The sequence below is a fragment of the Monodelphis domestica genome, chromosome 6, assembly GCF_027887165.1.
Source record: "Monodelphis domestica isolate mMonDom1 chromosome 6, mMonDom1.pri, whole genome shotgun sequence".
Classification (NCBI taxonomy): domain Eukaryota; kingdom Metazoa; phylum Chordata; class Mammalia; order Didelphimorphia; family Didelphidae; genus Monodelphis; species Monodelphis domestica.
In genome coordinates this window covers 239111142-239129882 of record NC_077232.1, presented here as the reverse complement: position 1 = coordinate 239129882, position 18741 = coordinate 239111142, and the positions used below count along the sequence as shown (strand labels likewise).

At 33.5% G+C, this 18741-nt stretch overlaps 1 protein-coding gene across 1 annotated transcript in view; it reads left to right on the top strand.

Annotated features, from left to right (window-relative positions):
• The window catches only part of LOC100011021 (bifunctional heparan sulfate N-deacetylase/N-sulfotransferase 3), a 230393-nt gene that overhangs the window by 64066 nt on the left and 147586 nt on the right, over positions 1-18741 (top strand). The window contains exon 3 of the mRNA XM_001362764.4: positions 16428-16515. Coding sequence (XP_001362801.1) covers positions 16428-16515 — 88 coding nt within the window. The remainder of the gene's footprint in view (positions 1-16427; positions 16516-18741) is intronic.

Sequence of the window (18741 nt, the reverse complement as noted above, 5' to 3'; positions counted from 1 at the left end):
TCTTTTAGGCAAATGTTCCTTTGTGAAAAACTGAACTAGTCTTCTATTTTCATTTGGATTTTTTCTTACTCTTTGGGAATCTGGTGTTGCTTCTGTGTTTATTGTGTCCATGATTCCCAGAATCATAACATCACTGAGAGAATGTTGTTTTGTTTAGCTTTGTTTTGCTTTATTTTAATATAGACTTTTATGGTAGCAAAATATTTGAGATGATTGAAGGCATTGTGTAGATTCCGAAATGTAATCCAACTTGATTTGTCTGTTATTCTCTATCTCTTTCTATTTTTCTCTAATCTCTTGTTTCTTTGACTCAGTCTCTGCTTCTCTTTGTCCTTTCTGTCTCTGTCTCTTTGTCTTTCTTGATGTCTGTCTGTCTTGTCTCTCTGCCTCTCTCTTGGTCACTCTGTCACTCTCTCTTTGTCCCTCTGCTTCTGTCTATCTATGCCTCTCTTTTTCTCCACCCCATTAAAATCTAGACCTATCTCATTTTACCATCTGTCCACAAAAAAGGTACTGATGTACTAGCCCAGTAGGTTTCCAATTCAATTTCATGGCATAATACACAAAATCAGGACAGCATTCACATCACCCATTTGATTTTAGGCAGATACCTTTTGATTGGTTATGAACACCTTTTGGGAAACATTACATAGTTTAAAGATTTGAAAGAATCAGTTGACACAATGTCATCTGCAAAGAGGAATATATTTTTCCAAAATTATAATTTTCCAAAGAGGACAATTTTTCCATGCCCATTCTAAATTAATTTTTAGCAGTCTATCCTTCACAGTGGACCATCTTTTACTTTTTCTATTTCAATGTCAATGGTATAGATCTCTCTCTCACTCTTTCTCTCTCTCTCTCTTGATATACATATATGTGTATAAATACAAATACTTATCAGTGGGATCAATAAGTAAGGTGACATGAATATTTTAAGCACCTTTTTTCCACATAAATTATTATCCAGGATGGTTAGATCAATTTATCTCCCTGAACCTTTGTACCAATGTTCACTATTTCTGACTTGGCATTTTCATCTATTTTTGGTGTGAGGAAAAAATCAGGCCTGTTTCAATTTGTATATTTCTCATTACTAATGATTTTTAGTAATAGAATGGAGTTGATCAAAGGCTTGATCAAAAAATATTTAGATTAGCTTAATTTCATTGACACAAAATTTAAGCACTTTTAAAATTTTGAGAGGCTCACTTTGTACCATATAAAGTGGGTGAGATTTTGAGTGGTTAATATCCAAAGTGTCCAATCTGCAGATTATAAAGGGTATACAATTGGAAGTAGCCCATTCAGATATATATACAGAAATGATTATATTTTGTTGATTTTTAGGAGGTGAGAACATTATTTCTACCAAATTTATGGGAGTATGGGACAGCTGGCCATGGACTGACTACAAGAAAAGTACCATCCAGCTGATTTTTAAATGGTGAGCCAATCAGCTCTGCAATTAGTCTCTAAAAAGTTTTTTCTTATCTGTTGATAAGAAAGCCATTCAAGGAAAGAAAAATGAACTATCCATCTTTTAACCTCTTCCACAATGCAGTAAGAGGGAGGGAAATATTTTTTCTTCAAAGGCCTCACCTCATTAGCAATGGAATCTTGTTTAGAACTCTTGCATTAGAGATATCTCTGCCCGCAGAGTCAATTAAGAAGGAGTTAAGTCTGGCAGCAGTGAAATGAGCCAGATGGAAGAGTAGGGTCATAGATCCCAGCATAGCCTCGTGCCCAGTAATAAGTCAGAATCCAGGAGAGAAAAATGAGGATAACATTGAACAGTTATAGGGTGTGAGTTGCCTGTTATGTGAATTTGCTATGGTTGTGATTTTATTCTAGTACATTCTATTTGTGACTCCTTTTCTCATTGACATGATATATAATTGTAGGACAATGTGTCAGATTTATGGAGAACATATTTTGTTATTACTATTCATGCTACATGATTAGAGTAAATACCTTGCATTCAACTAATAATGTCAACTGCCTGACTATTTAAGATGAACTTACTAGTGGATACATAAAAGCTGTAGTTTTAGTAGTATACACCCATATAACTTGAATATAGAATAGTCATTCCCCAGGGGGCTCAAACTATAAATATAAAATAGAGATCAAGGAAAAGCATGAGGAAAACTACATGGACAATCTTTCATATGGTTACCACTATTTTCAATAATTTCATTTTTGAAAACTTTTTTTATATCTTGAGATCACATGTCTAGACTTTCAGGTTAGTTTCATATTTTTAAGGGCTTCCTTTATAATAGGCATTGTGCTAATCATTTGGGATACAAAAAAAAAAAGGAACAGAATATTCTGTGCTCTCAAAGATATCACAATTATACAGTGGGAGAGAGCATTTTGTAAATGACTATGTAAAAACAAGATAAATACAGAAAAAGGTAAGAGTAGTATTAGAGGGGAAACCCTTGCATTAAGAAGTATTGAAACAGCAATACCACTATTAGATTCCTTTCCTAAGGTAATCAAGGAAAATCAAAAAAGAACTATGTATTCTAAAATATTTATAGCAACTTCTCTTTGTGATGGTGAAGAACTGAAAACTGAAAGGATGCCCATTCATTGAGGAATGGCTAAACAAGTTGTAGAATATTGGTGATTAAATACTACTGTACTATAAGAAATGATAAACAGGTTAATGTTGGAAAAAGCATGGAAAGGTTTACATGAAATTATAGTGGAACAAACAGAACCAAGAATGTGTACAAGATAGACATAGTTATAGAAACACAAATATCTTTTTGTTAAATGATGCCTTCTTTAATGGTGGTAGGGTAAAGAGGGAGGGAGTTAAATGGGTATTTTTTAAATGTAAAAAAATAAACAATTTAGTTAATTTATCCATTTTTAAAGAATAGGGAAAGGCTTCTTGCAGAAGGTAAAGTCTTATCTAACTGGGGAAGCCCATGAGGTGAAGATGAGGAGGGAGAACATTCCAGACATAGCTAACAACCAGTGAATATCCTGGGAATTAGGGGATGGTATAATTATATATGAGGAATAGCAAGAAGGTCATTAAATGCCAGAGGACAGCAAGCTGTGGAAAGTTAGGGAGGTGGAAGATTATATATGATTTTAAAAGCCACATGAGAATCTTGGTCAGTCAGTTAAAGGATTTTTATCTAAATCTGGAGACAATAGAGAACCACTGAAATTTATTGAATAGGGTTTGTGATATGATCAGAATTTAACTTTAAAGAAGATCAACTTGACAGTTGAGTGGAGGATGAGAAAAAATTGTGGCAGGAAGACCAATCAGGAGGCTATTGCAAAGGATGAGAGGTGATGAAAGCATATACCTAGGTGCTTTCAGTGTTAGAATAGAGAAAGGGGGTATAATAATAATGATGATGTAGCTGCGCTCTTTGTGGTGGCCAAAAACTGGAAAACGAGGGGATGCCCATCAATTGGGGAATGGCTGAACAAACTGTAGTATATGTTGGTGATGGAATACTATTGTGCTCAAAGGAATAATAAAGGGAGGAGTTCCATGGAGACTGGAACAACCTCCAGGAAGTGATGCAGAGCGAGAGGAGCAGAACCAGGAGAACATTGTACACAGAGACTAATACACTGTGGTATAATCGAATGTAATGGACTTCTCCATAAATGGTGGTGTAATGTCCCTGAACAATTTGCAGGGATCCAGGAGAAAAAAACACCATTCATAAGCAAAGGATAAACTATGGGAGTGGAAACACCAAGGAAAAGCAACTGCCTGAATACAGAGGTTGAGGGGACATGACAGAGGAGAGACTCTAAATGAACACTCTAATGCAAATACTATCAACAAAGCAATGGGTTCAAATCAAGAAAACATCTAATGCCCAATGGACTTACGCGTCGGCTATGGGGGGTGGGGGGTGGGGGGGAGGAAAAGAAAATGATCTATGTCTTTAACGAATAATGCTTGGAAATGATCAAATAAAATATATTTTAAAAAATAATGATGATGATGATAATAAATAAATAATAACTAACCTTTATATAGCACTTACTATGTGTCAGGGACCATGTTAAACATGTTACAATTATCATCTCATTTGATCCTCACAACAATGCTGGAAGGTAGGTGCTATTATTATCCCCATTTTATAGATGAGAAAATTGGGACAAATCAGAATTAAGTGATTTGCTTAAATTTGTAAGTTTTTGGGGCCAAATATGAGCTTTCTTCTTCACTCCAGACATATGGAGGATGTTGTGAAGTTAAAAATAATAGAACTTGGCCAGTGAGTGGATATGGAGGAATTAGCACTTAGTCTTATAGATTTGTGTTAATTCTCCATGTATCTTCAATAACAGATTGACAGGATCCTTAGACAGTCAATGAACATATATTAGTACCTGTGTTAAGTTCTTGGATTGCAAAGGGAAAAGAATCCCTGCCCTTAAGTAGCGCACATCTAATGGAGGAGACAATATAAAAACACCTATGTGCAAACAAAAGACATACCATAGACCCTAGACCACAAGTCCTTCTAGCCCATCTCTTAAAAGCAACATCTAGTGAAATAATTCCTATGGAGAAGGGGCCAGTCAGCTCTGTACGATGACAAATTACCGCCACATTCGGGACAGTCAGAGCAAGGCACTCTAACGGAGACTGGCGGGAGCAAGCAACAAGCAAGTCAAAGTACCTCCACCATCTTTCCTCAAAGCATTCTGGGGAAAAAAGAAAAAAAAAGTATGGAGACACAATCCAGCAGTGCTTCTGCAGATGGTGAAACCACAGTCACTGAAGACTGAGACAAGAAAGTACCTGTCACTAAAAACCTTGGTGCTGTCAAATGGCTCAATTTCAGAAACTGATATTATTTCATTAGTGAAAATGACATTAGAGAATAAGCATTATCATTGACATGTGCTTTGCCATTGTGCTCCAAGGACCAGGGAAACTTTATATCCAGTTTGTAGCTGAAATCTTCCTTGTACAATCTTTCCCCACACTCCCTGAGAGTAGAACTATCTTTCTTTTCTTTGTGCATCTGCAAGGCTTGTTACAATCCTTTGCAAATAGGAAGTAATTATAAAATGCTGTATTCATTCATGCATCCATGAATACTTTTCCACTTTTTTCAGAGTTCTTTAGTGCAAATATTATTCTAATCGAGACTTTTCTTAGCTGCAATTGACTTTGTTCATGCAAAAACTTTCACATTTAATGTAATAAACACTGTCTCTTTTGGTTTTGGGATCTCTTATGTCACCTATTTAGTTAAGAATTTTCTCTGTAGAAGAATTCATGAGCAGAGAAGGGATAAAGAGGATTATAGAAGATAAAAGGGTCAATTTAGAAATCATAAAGTTAAAAAAAGCTTTTGCTAAAATGAAATCAATGCAGTTAAAATTAGAGAGTTAACTGAAAAAAAAGTCTCAGTAAATTTGTTTGATCAAGTTCAAATCTCCATACTGCATTAAAGAATCAATTGAACTGACTTGAAGTTTAAAAAATATACTGTGGTAAACCATTTCCCCCCCAAATTGACAAATGCATCACTGTCGCCATTCCTTTATAATTTAATTCAACACATATTAATAAATATGTATAATGAAAATGACTTTGCACTGTGACAAGACCTTCACTGTCTACTACCAGCTTACAATCTACTGAGGGTTACCCAGTCTAGACAGATAAATTAATAACAGGTAATTTGAAGATGTTAGGAAGATCTAACAGAAACATGATTCAGTAATTCTCACTCCCATAAAACATGTGAATGTCCACTTGAAAAAAGCTTTATTTAGCACAGGTTTGAATATATTTGCAGGAAACTAGAAATAGAACAAAAAGACTTGCAAACCAGATGTTATTCCAAAAAAGGAAAGGAATGTCATGTATACTAAGATTAATATGCAACATAAAACCTTTTACTGTTTCTATTAATTTTAGTGTTTGCCTTTCTCTTTGATGTACTATAATTGATCTGTTCTTGTTGACAATGGCAATTGGAGAGTATCTGTAGAAATACAAAAGCACACATTTTGTCCAATTTTCAGTTATTTTGTCAGATTCCTTTTTTTTTTTGCCAACCACAAAATCATATTTTCAGATTTTTAACTAGGTAATGTGAAGAAATAGGAACCAAGAACTCAATGGGGTATCATAAAGATTCAAAAATGGAAATGCCAACTTTTTTTTCCAATGAAGATTTTATCTTGAATTTTATTTAATTGCCCTCTAACTACATCCTTTTCTCCCTAGAGTTGCATTTGGGCATTGCATTATTTTTTTATACTTTTTCATGTATGTTATGTTTAGAACAGCTACAAAATTTCATCTATTTCTCTACTCCCTAGAAATATTTACATATGTCAGAAATAAATATTCTGTCTTTATGGATGCAGAGAAGAGTAAATAATAATAGGTCATACATATAGTTTATATTTTACAGAGGATATAGTTCTTCATATCCTTATTATTGACTGTACATATGTTTTAATCACCATTTTACAGATAACTGAAATAAAGATTAGAAAAATGAAAGAATTTCACAGAATCTAAGTTGCAACATCTCTCCAATGTTATATTGCTCAACCCATAAGTAAAGAATTCCTTCTATGATGCTGCTCTGGAGAAGAAGCATCTCTCTTTGGGAAGACTTTATTTATTTTTCTTAAATATCATTTTTACTCTAGAGAATCAACAAATTATAAATAACCAAGCTTTGATTTGTAGTCTTCACCATTTCTGAGGTGTAAATGCACACACTGAAAATTTAATTATCAGCACTAGAGTCAGTTCAAACTGGTTCTACCACACCAGGATTAGTGCCTTGTGACCAGCTCTTTTCCTTCCAAAATTTCTTTTAATGCTTACATTCCATATAATTTTTAATAATAATTATCTGACATTTTGTGATCTCTATTCTCTCCCTTTCTTCTTTTTCATTATACAGTAGTCATATGATATAGATAATACATATGCTGTCATGAAAGGCACGTTTCCATATGCATCATGTGCATCGTGTTGTGAAAGAAGATATATCTCTTATATAAGAAAAAAACTAATAAAGAAGATAAAGTGAAATTTTATACTTTGCTCTGTATTCAAAAGCTAATGGTTCTTTCTACAGTGTTGGGTAGCTTTTTTTTTTTCATAAGATTTTTTTTTGGTTTTGGCCCCTTACCTTCTGTCTTGGAATCAATACTGTATATTGGTTCTAAGGCAGAAGAGATAGATAGGCAATGAAAGTCAAGTGACTTGCCCAAGGTCACACAGCTGGGAAGTATTTGAGGCCAGTTTTGAACCCAGGACCTCCTGTCTCTAGGCCTGCCTCTCAATGCACTGAGCTACCCAGCTGCCTCCAAGAACACTTTTTTAAAAAAGACTTCAAATGAGAAGAAACTCTGTCTCTTTAGTCAGCTTATCTCACTTTACTCTAACTGTAATTGTTGGGAATATTTTCAGACTTAAGTCTCTTTCTCATTCCTTTTTTGCCTTCTTGGGACAAGTAGAGCATGTACAATCACCGTATTGAAAAATAGCTTTTCAGATACTCAAGGAGAACTATATTTTCTTCTGGGTGGTTCTTTTTTTTTTTAAGCTAACCAGACTCATCTCCATCCAGTGACCCTAAAAAGAGAGAAATGAGGCTTTTATTTCCATCTTTTCTTTCCTCTAGAGGTTACCTAATCCACCAACTCCCCTTTAAATCTTGCTATCCTGAAGGAAGCTGGTCTTTGAGATCAGTATCAATTGCCTAGGCTTCTCAGTGGTACAGAGTGATCACTAGAAAAAGTACTGGACTTGGAATGAGTAGGACTTGGGTTAAAATTCTGCCACACTAGTTATGTCATCACGGGCAGATCATTTACTCTATCTGTGCCTCAATTCCTCTCAGGCATTTTCTGAGGATCAATTAAAATAAACGTGTAAAATACTTGATGGAATCTAAAGCACTATAACATGCTAGTTATTATTATTATTATTATTATTACAACATAATTACCTATTTTTTAGATAGCCATCACTTTTAAACTAGATTACAAATCACTGTTCTCCAAATGTAGTCTAAAGGGACTAAGTACTGGCTATTATGGCTCCCTTAATGTAACCTAAAATTGCATTAACTTTTTTGGCTTCCATATGACATCAATGATTCATAGTGAGCCTGTAACCTACAAAACCTGCTACATCTTTTTTGTGTTGTTGTTCAGATAAACTACCTCCTAGCAGCACCTCCTCCATTTTGTATTTGTAAAGCTGATTTATATTTAAACCATGTATAATCATTTTATATTTATCCTTCTTAAATTACATCTTTTTTAGTTCAGACCAACATTCTAACCCCCCAAATGTTTTTTGAGTCCTACCTATATTCTAGCTTTCGGTTTTGTGTCATATGCAAATTAGTTGAGGAAGGTATCTATTCTTTACCTAGTCATGTGATTTTAATGAAAGGAATTGAAAATTATATGCCAGCCTTCTGAAACTAAATCTAATATTCTGACTATATCACACTTAATGGTTGAAGGTATAGTTTACTACAGAACCATTAAAATTAAACAAAATTATATTAATCATAATTTATATAAATTCATCCTCTTACACTACCCCTCCCCCAAAAAATTCTGTGTTGTTTTATTTTGATTTTTTTGGCCAACATTTGAGGTAAAAATAAAATTCCTAAAATGAAACACTCAAGTCAGAATGGAGTTTATGGTGGTTTAATCACAATGGGAGTAGGGAAAGGGAGAGGGGGAGAAGGAGAAAGGAGAAAAGGGAAAGGGGTTATTCGACCTCTGACAAAGGCAGAGGGAGATTAGGCCCAAAGGGCCAAGGTAGAAAAGAATCAGTCCTTGACTCACATGACCGATCTGAAGGGAAGCTGTCTGTGGGCCTCCTCCCTGTTCAAGCTCCTAGCAAGAACTGGTGTCTAGCCCTATCCACAGGAAGTGAGCAAATTCCAGAGGCTGCTTTCTATGTCACTTCCTGTGCCTCACAAGTGCCAATGGTGGCTCAAGCTTGGTTTAGGACAGCCCAGGTGGGCAGTTAGTTATTTCTGATTTGTCATTGACTAGCACACGCCCATGTAGTGTGGGTGTGCACATTTTTGGGTGCTAGACCAAGCAAGATGGAGGTTTTAAAATTCACAACTTTAAGATTCAAAGTAATACTAGAGATAGAATATTAGATTTGGTCTCAGAGGATTTGGTTGAAAATATACCTTCTGATACATCACCTTGACGACCAGGTCTCAAATTGGTGACAGGGAATATTAATGGAAAGAGTGTTGTATCTGGAAAAAAAAGACATCTTGATTGGATTCTGAATCTACTATTTATTTTTGGTAAGACAAGATAGTTTGTATCATCATTCTAAGACTCATGCTCTTCATATTTAAAATGAAGGCATTTATATGAAATGACTTCAAAGATCCCTTCCATCTCTAAAACATGTGATATGTGAAACCCAGCAAAGCTCAGTTTTAGTTGAGTAAGCCTGTATGAATCAAAGATAAAAATGAATAAAATTGTTATGACATAATATTCAATGAAAATTTATATTGTTATATTTATAGTGTCATGTCCCCAGTAAGTGTTTAAGAAATCTTTATGAATGAATAAATGATGGAATTGTTTCCAAGTTTTATTTCTAAAAATACCTTTAGAAAATTATTACAAGGTTGCCTGAAGAATATAAACTATAACTTCAAAACAAAGTGTAGTCCTTATTTTCAATTCTCCATAAGTAATCATTATAGCAGTATGTACCACCTGTTTTATGTCTTTCATGAGTTCTGGTACCTTTTATTAAATTATAAATTAAATGTATAAGATACCAACTTACCAACAAAATTATCTGATATAATTCAGTGATTTGATTAAACCTCTGATTGTTAGTTACAAATCAAGTTCATAATTATTCTGGATACTCAGATCTTTTTTCTATCAAGGACAAATCTCCAGGGGTGCTTATATTTAGGAGTGAAAAAAGCTATATAAAAGTTAAGAACAATTTACCACTAACAATAGTTAGGTTTTAATTTTTTTTTTATTTTTTGTTGTTGTTTTTAAAATATTTAACCAATTTTAAAACAAGAGCAATAACATTTGTATTCAACACAGTTGAAAAAACACAAAATAATAAAAACATTTTAATTTCATAGTGATGAGAAAGACAAACGAATAGAACCTTCTTTACTAGTTTTTACATTTAAATTTCGATCTTTATAAAATAAATATTTATTTATATATTTTGGTTTTATATTCCTGTCATTTCTCCATGTGTTCTTCCCTGGTTCTCTCTAAGAGTGCCATCCATTGTAATGAAATAAGAAGAGGAAAGAAAAAAATTCCCAAACTAAATTATATATACATACATATACACATTTATATATATGTGTGTGTGTGTGTGTGTTTTATTTGGTAATGTATATGTTTATTTTTATCAATTACATATGATAAATTCCCAAATAAGGTTTCCTAAGTTCTCTGATCGAACTTATCTCCTTCCCTCCTGTCTCTTCCCTTTCCAATGCTGGCAGGAAATTCTAGCTGGGTTATACATGTATTTTCATGCAAAACATTTCTATATTTCTCATTTTTATAAGTGAATAATCATCTAAAGCCAAAATTCCAAATAAACAATTCAAAAATTGTATGCATTCATTTGCCTTCTAACTCCAATATTTCTTTCTCTGGAGGTGGATAGCATTCTTTGTCATAAATTCCTGAGAATTGTCTTAGATCATTGTATAGCTGAGTCAATCACTATTGATCATTCCACAGTATTGCAATCACCCTATACAAAGTTCTCCAGGTTCTGCTTATTTTACTCTGCTCTTCATCTGTTCATGAAGATCTTTCTAGTACTTTCTGAAATCACCTTGTTCATCATTTCTTACTGTAATAATTAAAAGAATTGTAGGGAATTGAAGAGGTAATGGGGATAATGTAAGTTTTGTAACAGGGAATGGAGGAGTTGCAGGGACAGAGGGAATATGACTGCTGGTGAGGTAAAAGGAGAGATACCCCTGCTGAGAGACTTTGAAAATTAGAGCTCCTGAGAATTGGGCCAATTCTGATAGCCTGGGGGGACATCTTCTCTATTGATTGATGTTGAAGATATGCAGAGCAGGTAAGCATGGACCCCTCCCCTCCCCCCCAGGGACAAGCTTCCCCCCAGACAAAAGTCCCCCAGCAAGGGTTTGATGAGGACCTTTTATGTGAATGGCTGTCCTTAGGTTCTGATCCCTCTATGTCCCCCTGAAATGATAGTCCTCTTATCTGACTGCAGTTATTTAAATAAAGATGAATTTTAATACAAGTTTGGATTGGGAAGATATCAGGGAAGAGGGAAGAGGGATTTCCCTAGATTGTGTTTGAGTCTCTCTCAGCTTCTGATCTGAGGCTAAGCCTCATAGGCTGGTGGAGGGTTTCTTTTATTCCTGTCTATGCTAATCTATGCTAGCTTTCTTAAATTCAAAGTCTTTAGCAATAGACAGCAAGAGGAAGAAAAGGTTCTGACTTTAAGAGCTGGTTGGGCCTGTCTCTTTGGGCTGATGCCCCTAAAGATCCACCATACAGTTCAAACTGTTTCCCTTAAATCCTTTTGTTCCATGACATGATCACAGGAATCCAGGTAGAGCACAGTGTTGGGAAAATGCAGGAATAGTGGAACTTCTATCCTGACACAAGGAGAGAGTCTCCTTCCAGTTCAAGGGCCAGGAAAGAGAGAGTCCTTCTAGACCAACTGTCACTCTTGGTTTCATGCCCCCCACCAACTGTCCTTCTTGTCAATATCTGCTCTCTAACATTCCAACTGCTATTTGTTCCACCTAAGTGGCAGAAAGTCCAAAACTTGCTTCAGTTTTCCTTTCCACAATCGTTCCCTTTTTCTGTTGTGACCTTCCCAAGGTCACTTATTTTTATTATACTTACCAATCTACTAAATCTACTTTCTAACTATTCTCCCCCGAAAATAATAAGCTTCCATCAATTATTGTATCTCTATTCTATGCAAATCTTATCTAATCTAAGGAATTCTTTGCAGGAAAGCTTTGGGTAAGGGTAGTTTAGGGTTTTTACAATAAATTCAGTACAATAAATGTTTGAACAAAATCATTACAAATTTGAATCTTAGTGCTAATGCTACTTACTCTTGCTAAATTAAACTAATACATTTTTCCTGTTTTATATAGTTATAATTGTCTGCAAACTATTATATATATATATATTTCCATTAAACACAATTTTAGCATCAGCTTTATATTAAACAATTAAACGTTTACTATCTTACTATTTTCCTAAGTATAATTAACTGTCTATGCTGTTTAACTTAATTTACTCCTAATCTATTCCCTACTTATTATAACTATTCTCTAAATTCCTAGTCTAATCTATAACCTAATCTTATGTACAACATATATATATATATATACATGCTACATATTTACAGACCCTATCACTATGTTACTAACCTAATTATAGTATATACATTATTTATAGAGATTATTTACATATAATACAATAATATACATTGTTCCCCGCAACCTAATGCCAGTCAAATGGAAATATCTGTTGATATTCTATTTGCCTCAGACCTTATGGAACTAACTATATACATATTTACATTTTGCATAAATGCAATTTCAGACTCTTGTTTATTTACATGAGATCTCCCAAAATATGTCAGTTTGTGATTTTGTGTTTTTTGTCTAATAGTGTTGTGTTGAATGAATCCTTAACAAGTTTCTTCAGATTTCCCCTTCTCATGTTGACTGATGGATCTCTTCTTTCTTCCAAGTAATGTAGTGTTGCATGCTATTCTCCTAATATGTAAAATTAATTTTATGATTTTGCCACACTCAGTCTTACATATAAGTCCTGTTTTTCCATCTGTCCTCTTCTTATATAAACACATTTACAAAGTTCAAAGTCTTAGCTGTCTATTTCAGCTTTTTCTCTTTATTTTCACTCTCTAGTATCTATTAAACAATTTGTTCAGCCATTCCCCAATTGGAGGACATCTCTTTAATTTCCAATTCTTTGCCATTACAAAAAAAAGCAGCTATAAATACTTTTGTACTAGTAGGTCCTTTCCCCATATTTTCATTTCTTTGGAATACAGACCTAGTATTGGTTTATTGGATCAAAGGGTATACATTCTTTTATAGACTTTTGGGCATAGTTCCAAATTGAATGATAGAATTAGTTCATAACTACACCAGAAATGCATTGGTGTCCCTGTTTTGTGATCCTCCCTCCAACATATATCATTTTCCTTTAATGTAATATTAGTCATTTGGATAGGTGTGAAGTGGTACCTCAGGGTTGTCTTTATGTGCATTTCTCTAATCAAGAGGAATTTAGGATATTTTATGTGATTATGATTAGTTTCTTATCTTCATCAGAAAACTACTTATTAATATTCTTTGACCATTTGTCAATTAGGGGATGACTTGCATTTTTATAAAGTTTACATAGTTCTTTATGTATGAGGAATGAGATCTCTATCAGAAAAATGTTATAAAATTTCCCCAGCTTATTCTTTTTCTTCTAATCTTGGTTACATGGGTTGTTTGTTTTTTTTTTTTTGTATAAAAACTTCTTAATTTAATATAGTTAAAATTATTCATTTTATATCATGTAATGTTCTCTATCTATTATTTGGTCATAAATTCTTCCCTTCTCCATAGTTCTGACAGGTAAACTATTCTATGTTCCCGTTATTTACTTATAATATCACTCTTTATGTCTAAATCATATACCCAACTTGACCTTATCTTGGTATAGGTAGGAGATATTGATCTATACCTAATTTTTTACATACTGTTTTCCAATTTTCCCAGAAGTTTTTGTCAAATAATGTGTTCTTACTCTCAAAGTTCAGATATTTAAGTTTATCAAACACTAGATTACTTAAGTCATTTACCTTTAATCTATTCCATTGATCTATTTCTTAGCCAGTACCAGATTGTTTTGATGATTACTGCTTCATAGTCCTATATTTGCTTTTCTAAAAAATAACATTTTTAAACAGCCCCAGATGTAGCATTCCATATTCATTATTTCCTAGTTTTCAGAGGTGGAAAGTGGTCATCTCATCTGATAATGTTTTTAAATAGAGCAGATTCATAGTTTCATAATTTTGAATCTACTTTGAATTTATTTAGTCCAACACAAAGGCAAAACCATTTAATAAATAACATGTTAGATCTAGAATGAGGAAGATACTTTTGTTTTTGGACCATAGATACCCCCCTTAACTAATATGAACCTCAGTTTATTCATCCATAAAATGGGAGCTTTACTATTTTTAATTCTTATCTTATAAAGTTAAGAGACTAAATGAAATGAAATAATATTAGCAATATATCTTCAGGAGCTCAATAAATGTCAGTTTCATTGTTACACTCTTGTTTTACAAATGACAAAATAAGACAAATCAGGTAAAGCAATTTTACCATGGTCATACAAGCTCATGGCATTGCTGGGGCATGGAAAAAGGGGAAGACAGAGAAAAATTAAAATACCATGAAAGAGAAAGGAATAGGAAAAAAGAATAAGACAAGTGGAAAGGAGGAGATAGTTAGAGTCATCAAGGGAAGGAGAGGAAGGACAAAGGGAGTGGAAATGGAGATAGAAAGGTCTAGATAAAAAGAGAAAGAGGAAGAGAAACTTGGGATTCTGGCATATATAATGTGGAAATAGGCAACAATAAAAGTAGGTCAACCAGACTCCATTCATTAGAACCTAGCTTTTTTAGACTTCAACTAACATAATCTTTTTCTTGCTAGTAAGATCTTATTTCTACTAGACCATTATCTTTCATAACTTCAATTTCATTGCCATTGTTTCCCCCTCTCATCTTTCCTGATTCACCTCTAAACAAACTTGGTGGGTCATTTTTTTCAATCTCCTTCCCCCATCATGGGAATACTTCTCCCAGTGAAACATTCAGGTGATGAAGACCAATAGCTATCTGAATCACCTTGAGCAAATCACTTAATATACCAGTTCAGTTGTCTTGTAAAATAAAGCTCAACAGGAAAATTTCCCTATGAAGTCCTTTCTCTCTATGATATTTTTATGATTTAATATGATGGGAACTAAAGAAAATAAAAGCAGAAATAAATGCTGATATAGAGGTATGGTATACAGAGGAAATTTTTTGTTAGAGGTGATAGAATTATAAAAGCACAGAGTAACAGGATATCTATCTAAAGGAAAGGAAGATATCAAAGGTATGGGGGCTTTATTAATTCTTTAAAAAGAGAAGTGAGATTATCAGTTGCTATTGACATCTCTACCTATTTTCTTAGGAATAAAAAAAATTAACAAGAATAATCTGCAACAGAATGTATTGAATTAAGGGCATAATTGAAGATTGTTTGAAAGACATAACAACAAAGATATTTTGTTTAACCACTCTGATCTGTAATTTCAGCTGAGACATGAAAGAGGGAGATGTATACTCACAAAGAGTAGAACATTTTCAAAAAGGAGAGACTCTATAGACTCCAAATTTAAAAATAAATTTTTATAGATAGCAAAATTTCCCACAGTCTTCTGTTTGTGTATGGTACTGTGCTGGCTATTTCAAGTCCTAGAATACTATAGAACCTTCTGAACAATATCTAACCAAATAAAAATGTGTTGTTCTCATCCACCTAGGGAAAACAAGTTGTTGAAAAATGACTTGTCTATGACATGACATGAAATTAAATGGATAAAATACTGAATTTCTTTTGGAATATATATATATATATGTATACATATATATATATATATATACATATATATATATATCTTGGGAAGAAACTCAAAATACAAAATGAGTTGGGGACAGAATGAAACTCTTTCTAATTGACAATTTTTGAAAGTATCTTAAAAACAAGAATAAGGTAGTTAGAAGTTTTTTTTTTGCATAATCTGAAGCTGTTTGAGAGGTTCTCGAATGAATTGAGTTTTTAATATAGAAATTACTTGCTGCTATTTATCTTTTCTGGTTCAAGGAATGATTTCATGGTGTGCAACTCCCCCAAAAAGATCATTTAAAAATTGTATATATCAAGAGGTAGCCAGGTGACTCAGTGCTTGAGAGCCAGGTCTGGAGAAAGAGGATCCAGGGTTCAAATTTGACCTCAGACACTTCCTAGCTCTGTGACTCTAGACATGTAACTATACCTCAGTTGTCTAGCCTTTATTTGCTCTTCTGCCTTGGAAGCAATACTTAGTATTGATGCTAAGAAGGCTCCATGTTCTTTTTTTTTTATCTTTTGATATAGTTTGTAATATCTGATAATAATGAAAGTACAATTTAAATGGTGAGCTTATGGGAAGGAAGAATATAAATACATGTTCTTTTTTTAATATATACCTACTAGAACTGTTGATATTCTTTGTCTGATTGTATATATTTTTTTAAAAATCTGTTTCAGGCCCTGCTTGATACTCAAAATCTTTTGAGAGCTCAAATCACAAATTTTACTTTCAACCTGGGATTTTCAGGGAAGTTTTATCATACAGGTAAGTCTTTAACTTTGTTTTAAATTAAATACTTTCAGTTTTATTGCTAGTATAGAATAGTAGTATATTGAATGTTTATGAAGTGCCTACTATCTACCAGGCAATGTGATAAGAGATAGAAGCAGTAGGTATATATGTTTCAGGGTTAAGTAATAACCTTTGAGAGTAGAGTTGTATGTCATTAGACTTCAAAATATATATGATAGGAAACAGCTCAAAATATTTCTTATACTATTCATTATGGTATCTGACATAATCAACCTGGGATCCTGAGACTCTTCAAACTGCATATATATTATTGAAATTTAACATTTAAGTAACTTTATAAAAAAAGAATGAGGGCAATTTCCTGTGGGTGTGAATACTTTGGTGGTTTTCATTCTCTTATAATGACACATGAATTACTTTGAATTGTGTTGATGGCACCTTAAAAGCTTTAATATTTTAAAGTACACTTTAGCATCTATTCATTTGCTACTGATGTTGCTAGAAATCTCACATTCACCTAAAGATTTCAATTCATTTCCACAAATATTTATTAAGCAAATGCTTCATGCTACATAATGCTATGTGCTTTAACTTTTTTTTTCTTATTAGTAAGGGATGATAATATGGATCTAGGTAGGATAGAGTATATACTAAATTCTATTTCTATCAACTTTAACAAGTCATAGGACTTGACACAAAGAACCTTTGTAGCATAAATATGGATATATTGTAGTTTTGTTTTAGCACATTCAATTTGAGAGTTTACAGATGGAAAATTTTGCCTCTACTCAGGGTCGTACTGGTGTGCTGGTATTGAACACCCAGCTTTCAAGGAAAAAAAAGCATACACAACCCACCATTAAATTTAAGCTATATTATTAACATTTTCTCCATCACTTTCTTGTCAAGACTTTCAACAAAACAATAAATCAAGCTATGATTTGTACTGTTTGCCAGTTTCTGAAGTGTAAATTCTTGCACAGAATATTTAATAATCAGCTTTCATCAGCTGGATCAAACTGACTCCAGAACACCCCTTCCACTATCACATCTGGAGAAAACAAGAAGTGAGAAATGTAATAGAGCTAAGGACTGTCAGAGCTGGAAAGGGCCTTATAGATAATTTAGTCTGACCTTTCATTTTACCAAAAAAAAGAGTAAATCTGAGAGGTATGTCCAAGGTCACACAAGTATCAGTGAATAAAATCTTTCTGAGCAAAAGGGATTTCTAGAGATGTACACAAAAAAACGATTGCTTCTACAACAAATCAAACAAGTGGTCATCCAACCTTTATTTTAAAATACTCTGTGAGAGAGAGCCTATTACATGCTAAGGAAGATTATTCTACTGTGAGGTGGATTTAATGATTAATATGTTGTTAATTTTTTTGTTTTTCCTTTAATCATAGCTAAATTTTCTTATTTCTGATGTCTACTCATTGTTCCTATCCTTCCGCATTGGAACCAAACGAAACAAATGTAACTAGTTGGCTAGGATATTAGCTTTTAAAACACTTGAAGCCATTCATCACGTCCTTCCTAACTCTTCTCCAACTATTTCAATTTATCTTTTTATGGAGTAAAGGTTGAAGCTTTGAAGTAATTTTCTAGCTTTTCTAAAATAATAGAAAAAATGAACTACTACTATGATTATTTTGTATTAGTCCTGTAATTGGTATATAGAATATCCAGTGAGGGAAATCAGTGTACCAAAGCAGATTAGCCAGTATCTCTGCAATTTAGTCTTTGAAAATTGACTAGGACACTGAGGGAGTTAAATGACTTGCCCAGAGTAACACAGCTAATTTTAGTCACAAACTATGTCATGAATTATGAAGTCAGCTCTCTATCCACTGTTATGACTCTTTTATCCCTAATATAAAATCATTAAATTCTAAGATCATAAATTTTGAAATAGCAATCACCTTGTCTTTTTTCCCACACAATATTTTTCTATGAATATGGTTATTTAAAGAATAGCATTAGGGACTTCCAGGTAAACAAGGCAGCAGTGTAGACCCAGGACACTTCCTCTCCTTACCACCTACTGATATAGACTACCTCAAAAAAACAAACAAAAAAACAAATTCATATGAATACAGGGACTCCACAGTAGTGTGCATCATTGAAGGTACGTGGGATTTGGACATTTCCACACTATAAGGGGATAAAATGTGAGCTGATCAACCCTCCCCCAACCCACCTATGGAGCCAGAGTCAGAGCCAGTGCACTAGAAT